A 9283-nucleotide genomic window follows, 5' to 3' on the forward strand; every position below is an offset into this window, starting at 1 on the left:
AAATAGATACTTTTCCTTCAGAATTGTTTTTTTAAATGAAAAATCCCTCAATTCACACTGCTTATTTCATTCGTAAGATGTTCCAAGAACTGTGCAAGACCTAAACTTATGGTTTTTGAAAGTCACTTGCAGTATGTTGATGGGTATAGTTAAGAACCTTAGTTCCTGAGGAGCCAGTCAGCTGGATATATTTTTGTGTGAGATTAAAAGTATCTTAGAGTTTACTTTTCAAATAGACTGCACTGACTAAATGTGGTGCTTAGCTCACTTGTTTTGCAGCAGAAAGATATTTAGTGGATTTTACACACTTTTTTTCCTGTACAACACAGCATCAAACAACAACACAGCAATGGTTAAGCCTATTACTGAGTTTTCACAAACTGATATTAGTTCTGCTCTAAAAAGGAAACGGCTTAGAAAACACTCAGTCATTACACGATAGACCTCATTTAATAACTCCTGCTTTCTTTTGACATTTCAATATTGAGAAGAAGTTTCAATAATTGAGTTGAGAAGACAAGTACCATTAGTACTACATAACTGTATTTCTCAGTAATATTGAAGTTTTTATGGACAAGTAAAAAGGAAAATTCTGCTGCATAGGTTAAGGTACCCAACTGGGCCATCTAGTTATCATCAACTACTCACTGCAAATCAAAAAATCATAAAATTATGCAGTAAAAAAGCCATATTAGAATTTCCTGGGAATTCTGGCCCAAGACATAAGGTATTACCCATATTTAAAAACTTCATTAAGTTTACATGCAGTTCAGATGCTGCCCTGAGGCTCTCAATGCTGTTCCAGGAAGCTTATCTTTACATTACTATTTGTTCCTTTTCTGTCAATTGACTCACCAGGCAAACAGCCATGGGATTGAAAAAGACATGCAAATTTCTCTTTGTATTGCTGGTGTACATACAGAGCACAGAATCTGTAACTGACTTCAATTCGAAGAAATCAGGGCATTCTCTATTTGATAGTTAAAGCTTTCCAGCAAGATGGAAACAGTAAGAAAAATGTAAAATTCTTTCAAATGCATCTGAAGATAACTACTCATTTCTATTACAATACCTTTCAAGACTTTGTGATGCTATTTCTAATGAAAAAGGCAGCAATTACTATTCCATTGCAGAAAGGTTAAGACACTTGTTATTTCACATGTTCAAAATTACTGTTTGTATTCACCCACATGCTGGAGCTACTCAGACTCATCTATGCTGCCACTTGTTCTGAAGTCTGTGAGCAGTTACCTGGACTCTGTATTTCTGCTTCTTCCAAATCCTTATTTAACAGATTTGACATTTCTAAAGAGTTCAACTCTTCCAGCGAATTCTCTTTTTCCTCTTCTTGACTGTGAAAGCTCTCTTCGTTCTCTGACTGAGAGTCCGATTTCCCAGATTCAAGGAAGATCTGACCTGCTACCACTCGAGTTCCTGTGGAATGATCCTTTACCTGGTCCTCCGCAGATAAAGTCTGAAGGAAAGCAGCCACACAATTTAGAAGATTAGAAACCGAGAAGCAGCAACTGGCTTAAAATCCATTTAAAAACTTCTTAAAAGATACAGTTAATTAATTGAACAGTTGAATCAAAAGTAAGCTGAACTACCTTTATCAGCTCTCATTGCCTGTATCCTTTCCAGGTCTTTGAAAAAAAATGTTTCAAACTTGTAACCCAGTACTAATTTCTCTGATGCACAGAAAAAAATGAGACAGCAAGAATTATAGAAAAGCTTAAAACTTAAAATCAAATTATTGTTCTGAATTCCAGACCTTTGCTCTCACTCCACAGGCAAATCAGGATGACTAAACTTATCTCCTCACCTTTGACTCCAGTGATTCATCTTGATTTCCTTCTTCATCTAGAAGAGACATTGTAAGTCAATAAAATGCTTTTCCATGAGTAACTATCTCAAAAATAAAACCTTTAGTTACAATACTGTACCATTGTTCTGAAATATTCTAGTGTACTAAGTTGACTAATACACTTCAGAAAAACTTTATTACTGTGACGAGGAGGAATTAAATTTTTCAGAGGTGATCCTCTTCCTTAAATTATGCCAACACAACTGTGTGTTCCATAGTGAAAAAGTGTGGTTTTTCTAAACCCAAGTCACTGTCTGAATGGTTAAATCCAACTAAACTACTTAAAAAGGTGTTCATCAAGTGAAAAAGGCCTGTGGAACATAATGTTTTTAGTCACCAAATCAGCTTTGGTACCAACAGCTTCAGTAGTGACCAGAAAGTTGTATTCATACCCCATGCTTATAATTAAACATTGTCCTTTATAGAATGCCAATTAATTCTGCTTGACCAGCATATTCAAACCTTTATATAGAGGTTTCTCTTCAAAACTGTAAGGAATTAGTTTGTCTTTAAGATACTCTTCAAGAGATGCAAGTCTTGTTCAATTGTCATTTTTCTTGTCTAAAAGCTATATGATATTTGATTAGAAAGACTGGAAGGAGAAGAAATGGTAAACAAGAAAGGCTATTAGGCAGACACTAAAGGAACACATGTGAAAAGGTGAAGATAATCAGAAAAGCTTATTTATGACAGCTTTACCATTGTTTTTCTGATTTTTTTTTTCTGCAACAATTGTTCTGTTCTTTTAACTAAAATGGGCTTCAAACATTTTGAATTTTCAAGCATTTTCCCATTTTGATGGGAAGCCTCTAAAATTAACACACTGAGATGCGACTGTTCAGGGTCATCAGTATCTGATACCATCTAATTTCAGCAAACAAACCCCCCAACATTTAAAAGAAGAAGCCACAGGCTTCCCTCTCTCTGGTACACAACTCACATTAAAATAAAAGCTCAAAACAAAGAGACCACTTAGCAAAGCTGCCACTAACTCCTCCTATGCTTAGAAATTCCTCTTTCTGAGGCACTGGGGTGCACAAGGCCCTGTAGCAGTGGCAAAGCAATGATGGGCTGGAGACCTGCACTGCGACTGGAAAAGGTGTCTAAACTGATAGAAACTAATGCCCCCATACATGAGATTCATTCAGTACATTACAGTTAGCCATGAAAGGCTACCTGCAGAAACACTTCCAACAGTTTACAGAGCTCTGCTGACTCCTGTAAGCACTTAGCAGCAAACAAAACTTGCACAATTTTCATTCTCATGCAAGTAAAGTGACTTACCAGAGATAAACCATCTCTGAAGCAACAAATTCTAGACATGACACTTCATTGGGTCATGTTTTGAAGCCTAACTACTATAACCCTTGCAATGAAAGGGTAATCTTGAAAATCACTTTCTGGAATCTAGATTCCATATTGTTACTTGAGGTACAACCTTTGATTGGAACAAATGAAAAGATGAGGGAGAATTCAACTTTAAGCTGTAACAGCGTAACAGAAATTAAGAAAAAATGTGAAGACTTGTAAGTGAAACTGCAAAACTATGGTGATGACTGAGTACAACTGAGACATATAAATAACAGCCTGTTAAGGATGATGAAGAGGATGTAAAGCTCAGAGTTTGACTGCCAGCAGTCATGGAATTAAAAAGGATCTAGAACAGCTGATACAGGTAAGCAGCTGTACGCTACAGGTCTGAAAATGAAAATGCGTAGAACACTTCAGAAAAACTTATGGAGACAGCAGAGCACTCCAGACGAAACACACCCTGCAAGGAGCAACCAAGACAGCATAAGAACAAACAACAATTTGGAAAAAAACCCCAAACATTATGAGGTATAAGGAAAAAAACAAGGCTAGCTGCATTTCTGCAGAGACCTCAGGGCTTAGCAGCTTGAGGAACCTAAAAGATAAGGGTGATTGTGATAAGTCATAAGAAGGTCTGCCACTGAACTTTGACACTCCAGATCATGATATGACAATTGGTCTTTAAATTCAGTAAAAGTACACATACATTTAGGATACTTGCTGGTGTTTCTATTTTGAATTTATGAAAGACGTTGTCATTTACCATGTTTCCCACATATTACATTCTATTATCCTAAATAATTTTGACCCAAGACCAAATGCCACCTTCAAACTTCAGAGCTTGTAAGACATCCAGACATGCTCCTGGAGAGCAGGAAAACTAAGGGTAACCTACCCACTGGCTTGTACGCTCCTTCTAATATCTACAAAGCACTTATAAAGTACCTGTTATTGCAGTAGGAAACATCATGTTTGGTTTTTTTTGAACAGCTACACCAGCTAGGGTGATTGTTTTTGTCTCTACAAAACCAGCCTATATGCCTGACAGCACTAGAGCTTTCTAACATTTCAGAAAAGGCTTCACTAACTGATTTCAATCTGTGGTGGTAGGTTCACTTTATGCCAAAAGACCACACAAGAACAAATATAAATAGGTTACACTGTCTATGCACACATATGAAAGAACAATTTTATTGTAACTTCATACACAAAGGGCTTATTAAACTGAAAGGCAAGAGACACCTCAGCAACATAAGGTAGAGCTCACTAAGTTTAGTTTGCTCTTCTTTAAAAGTAAATAAACCTATTTCCATTCTATTGCATCACTTAAATTTTCTCTGAAGAAACCACCTTTGTTACTGAGAAGTTGTACTTGAATGATTGTCTTCAAACAGTGGTTCCAAAAGGCACTAAAGCAAAACCAAAATATTAATTTTTCTTAGCTTTGAGACTTTTTCTGAAGTAGGCAGATGAGGTTGCAGAGATAATGAACAGTATGACTAAAGGAGGGATCACTTACAGAGTTGTTGTTTCACAGAACTGCTGACTAATATGCACCCACTTACAGAAGTGTGTTTACTCCTATGAAACTGTTAAAACTATTCTGAAAGTGTTAATGAAAGGTCACAGCTGGGCTTAAGAACAGTTTATTAGTCAAGGCTGAGCTATTGAACAAAGTCGCAGATGTTATGTTTATGCACCTGTTTCAGAGATTAGAGCTGATAGTTTAGCTTGTTTTTCCACCCTTCAATTACAAAAAGTAACTAAGTTTTTTTAAATTATAATTTGGATCTGTTACCAAGGCTGTCTAATTCCATAAACTTCCTCTAAAAAGGCCAAGTGGAAATTAATCGTACCATTTGTTAAACAAATAGGGAGTACAAGGATCTATTAAAAGGAAAAGGTAGGCAAAAATACCTGCGGCTCAAGTGGGCAGTTGACACTGTTGTACAGATTGCTTCACTTACAAACAGTGCTGAGCTGTAGACATTGCTGGGTGCTGTCACACCCAGCTAGAACTCTAAAGCACTTCACAGAACCAAAATTTTTTTTTCAACCATCCACCAGTTCACATACAACTAAAATGAGTTTTAAGAAGTATTAATTTTTCCTCAATTAGAAAGGCCAGTGTTCAAGCATGCTATGTAAAATATAGCAAAAGTACTCTGGCAGCCTATGCCAGAGAAAAAGATCCTACCATATGCTGGATAAAGCTCCTACCATTTTGAGGGAATTACTGTTTTCAAGAGAGCACTAAGGAGAGAAGGTAGAAACCAGAAGAGCTACGCAGTGTGATTCAGCAGTAACATCATTAGCTTGAGGGAGTTCAACAGTTCCAAAGTTTTGCTGTACTAGAACAGATCAACTGACATTCCATAAACCTAAAGGGCTGCCTCTATTAGTTTCAAAGTTAAAATGGTCACTCATACTCAGGAAGTAGCCAAAAATTCAGTAAGTGAAGCAGTCTCCCACAGCTCTGATGAATCCCTAACTGATTGCTGTTGTCAGTTTCCTTCTAGTTTTTGCCAAGCTCTTCAAGCCTCAAACACTATGACCACAAAGCAACAAGTGGGCTTCTGCTGAGAGCAGGGATCTCCCAAGCAGAGTGTGCACACCTCAGGGAGTATACCAGCCAACTCACCAGGGCTGCAGGAATAACATATCTTTCAGACTGTTAATACATAAAACCTTTCTTAACATAGTTGTCATTCCACCTTTCTTTCATTCTTTTTTCATTTGTGTATGTTTTATGAGGCACATAATACATTAGGACAAGAGTACATCAATGTTTAACTTACAAAAAATACATATAAAATGCATGCTCAAAAATCTTTCTGTGGAGAGGGGTGCATGAACAGAAAGGGTTTGGTACTGACTGCTTTAGAGCATCCGTGAGAGATTGTCTGTAGTATTTCTGGCAATTTCTTTCAATGTTGTTTTCGTGCAAGTGACTAGATAGACATTGAAAGAGAACACAAACTGTTTATCCAGTTCTTGCAGGAAAGAAGGAAATCTTAAGAAAAAATTACCTCAGACTGCTTCTCATCAATTTTTTCGACTGATATATTCAACACAGAAACAGACTCAATAGCATAGATGTTATTCCCATTACACGAAGCTTTAAAACATGCAGCGAGTTAAGTAAAATCCTTAAGTGGCACCTATTCAGCAAGAATACTTCCAAAGTATCCTTGGCAGCAAGTAAATTGTTCCCAGCTACAATCTGTGCAACATATTCATTTTAGTTCAACTAGAAGATTGAGATATAGGTCAGCCCTCACCCTGAATAAAAATCTTTTTTCCAGTGTCCTTGCAATTGCTGGCTAACTAGTTACAGAATTTACTCTCCAGCAGGTCCTCAGTAGGAACTGAGATTCCCAAACAGGCAACAAAGTAAAGAGTTTAGGGACTACTTTTCAATCAGGTAAGTAAAAACAGAAAGGGCAGGGAAAACCACTGGGCTCTGCTATATGGAAGAATAGGTATTTGAAATTCCCTACAGGTACATGAGTGCGCTCATTTGTCCCACCAATCAGTGGGACAGCAGAAAAACATCTGCCTGTTGCTGAAGTTAGCCATGAAACATGTAGCAGAGTCAGAGGAAGCATCACTTCCTCTCTTCAGGCAGAATGGGAACATTTTTACCTCTTAGTCTGTGAACAAGAGGAAACAATCCCACTAATCAAATAATACTGGCAATCACGAAAAGAAGAATTTTTCCAATGTTCTTAATGAGTGATCAGCAGGGGAAGGCCATCACTCCCGCAGTGACCAGAAGACAGCCAGTTTCACCTGGAGAACACACACATGCTTAGCATTTTTGTTACTTTTGCCAGCGCTTCTTAATATCTTTCCTCAGTCCCAATTTTAAATTCCTTTGTAATCTGCAGCAATCTCATGTTTAAAAAAATTTAGTGCCCCTTCCCTTAAGGTTGAATTTTCTTGCAATTCAAGTTTTCAATAAATTTATTTAAACAAAGTTTATGACAATAGAGATACTTCAAATACTCAAGTTATATTTAAAATATTCACAACTAAAAAAAGTCCTTATTAAAAACTCTTCCTAAAGTTAGGAAATGTCATACCTGGACCATTTTTACTCATTCTTCTCAAAACCCCTCCCACTATACTCACATCCCAGACGACTCTTTCCAGACCAGACATTAGAAACAATGAAACATTCAAGGAAGCATTTAATACACAGTCCCAAGACTTAGAGCAATCTCTAATACAGAAAGTCATACTGTTACTGTGGGAAATCAAAGCATGAAATGAGGGCAACTTTCAGAATGATTCTTGTCAAAAACTGGAGCAATAAATGTATTCCTCTCACAGCTTTCTGCCAAATGATGGACTACGGACACCCTCTCCTAATTAATTGTGGATATCAATGAAAAAGTTTGACATCACAGTAGCAATTTTAGTTTGTAAACAGCTCCTAAGCCTACATTCATGTACTGTGCTTTCTATGGCTTATAATTAATTGTATTAGTTCAATTGATTCTAAATATTTTGCTTATACAGACTGAAGTAAACTATCAGAACTTCATGCCCACAAAACAACTTTGTGATAGTGGACTAACAGTCAAGGCAGGAGAGCTACATGGTAGTACAGCCACTGATGCACACTTGACATGCCCTTATCACCTAACTTCCAGGTACACAACAGATGGTTCATCTGACATTCACAGCCCCATCTCACCTTAGATTTTTTTCTTCATATACACTATAAATGAGAGCATACAGTTCAAAAGTTTGGCTACATCCCTCTGGTTTCACAGAACTTGTGTGTACTCTTTCCATAAATTCAAAAGTGCCCTGCTGGCTTACAAAGCGACCTACAAAGCTCATGTAATCCAGCAATATTACTTTAAAGTTCAACTTCCTACTGCATACAGGAAAATGAACCCCAAAGTATTGAACTTACCTCTAGCGAAAACGTTAAGTTACTTTCCTAAAATAGTGTAAAAACAAATTCCCAGTAGCACTACATATGGCTGTCGTTAAGGTAGTGGCTTCTGGCTTTATAAATAAATGCACTACACATCCCCCCCACCAGCCCATGGTGGAAAGAAAGGTGTGGGAGGTAGAAACCCCAGGAAAGGAAGTAGATGACAACACATGAGAATCAGACAAAACCCGAGCTGCATAACAACAAAATAGGGATGGGAAAAAAAATATTATGGGGACATAAAACAGGACGCATAAATGTTCTCTACGTATCGAGGTGAGAAAACCGTTCTAATAAGGCTGAAATCAGCATTATCAGCGCCTAGGGGAGAAAATGCGTTCTAGGGAGGAAAAACGCCCCATTTCGCTTCTAACCAGCGCAAACACTACAAAGCTCCTAAGGAGCTGCTTAAAGGCAGGCACCGCACTGAGCAATGCGTCTACCCGTAGCAGGCCTACGGAGCAGCGCCGGTGAGGCAGAGCTCAAGCCAGCCCGGTCCCGCCACCCGCGGCCACGCAGCTGACAGGAGCCCCGCTCCCCGCGCTCCGCTCCGCCGCCTCAGCGCCCCGGAGAGGTCGGCGCTGCCCCCACGCACCCCAAAGCCCCGGCGAGAGCAGCGGGTCACCTCCCCCGCCGTCGCCGCCTCCGCGCCCCGGTGCAGGCGTCAGGACCCGCTGAGATACCTCTGCGCCGCCCTCCCCCGCCGCAGGCCCCGGGGGGCAATACCGCCGCAGCGCCCGGGCCCAGGGGGGCGTAGGGAGGCGGAGCCGCGGTACTCACCGGCCGCGGGAAGCGCCCCGGCCGACAGCGCGGCCAGGCACAGCACCAGGACCACCCAGCGCGCCCGCCGCCCCATCCCGCCGGGCTCTGAGGGGCCGCGCCGAGCGCCCCCGACTCCGGCTCTCTCGCCCCGCCCAGCGCGCAGCCGCCACCAATCAGCTGCCGCGCTGACGGCCGACTACGGGCCGCTGGCAGCAGCACACGCAACCCCGGGGAACGGCTGGCTCTACATGGCCCGCTCCGATTGGCTCGGCGCGGGCCCGGCTCGCCCGCCACGCCCTCCCGTTAGCAAATAGCGCTGCACGTGTCTCAGCCAGGGCTGTTGCGCGAGCGGTTCCTTCCGAAACGGCCCCTTCCATTGGCTCGTGCGCCGTTCC

The 9283-nt window shown here is 40.5% G+C and overlaps 1 protein-coding gene across 2 annotated transcripts in view; it reads right to left on the reverse strand.

Annotated features, from left to right (window-relative positions):
- The window catches only part of SEL1L (SEL1L adaptor subunit of ERAD E3 ubiquitin ligase), a 34566-nt gene extending 25498 nt beyond the window's left edge, over positions 1 to 9068 (reverse strand). The window contains exons 1-3 of one of the 2 annotated variants that reach the window (XM_041427634.1): positions 8907 to 9068; positions 1823 to 1860; positions 1252 to 1474 (exon numbers count right to left, since the gene is read on the reverse strand). In XM_041427634.1, coding sequence (XP_041283568.1) covers positions 1252 to 1474; positions 1823 to 1860; positions 8907 to 8982 — 337 coding nt within the window. In that variant the 5' untranslated portion in view covers positions 8983 to 9068. The remainder of the gene's footprint in view (positions 1 to 1251; positions 1475 to 1822; positions 1861 to 8906) is intronic. The other variant, XM_041427629.1, reaches the window with a different exon arrangement.
- Between the last annotated feature and the right edge of the window lie 215 nt (positions 9069 to 9283).

The sequence above is a fragment of the Onychostruthus taczanowskii genome, unplaced genomic scaffold (assembly GCF_017590055.1).
Source record: "Onychostruthus taczanowskii isolate IOZ18803 unplaced genomic scaffold, ASM1759005v1 scaffold1, whole genome shotgun sequence".
NCBI classification, from domain to species: Eukaryota; Metazoa; Chordata; class Aves; order Passeriformes; family Passeridae; genus Onychostruthus; species Onychostruthus taczanowskii.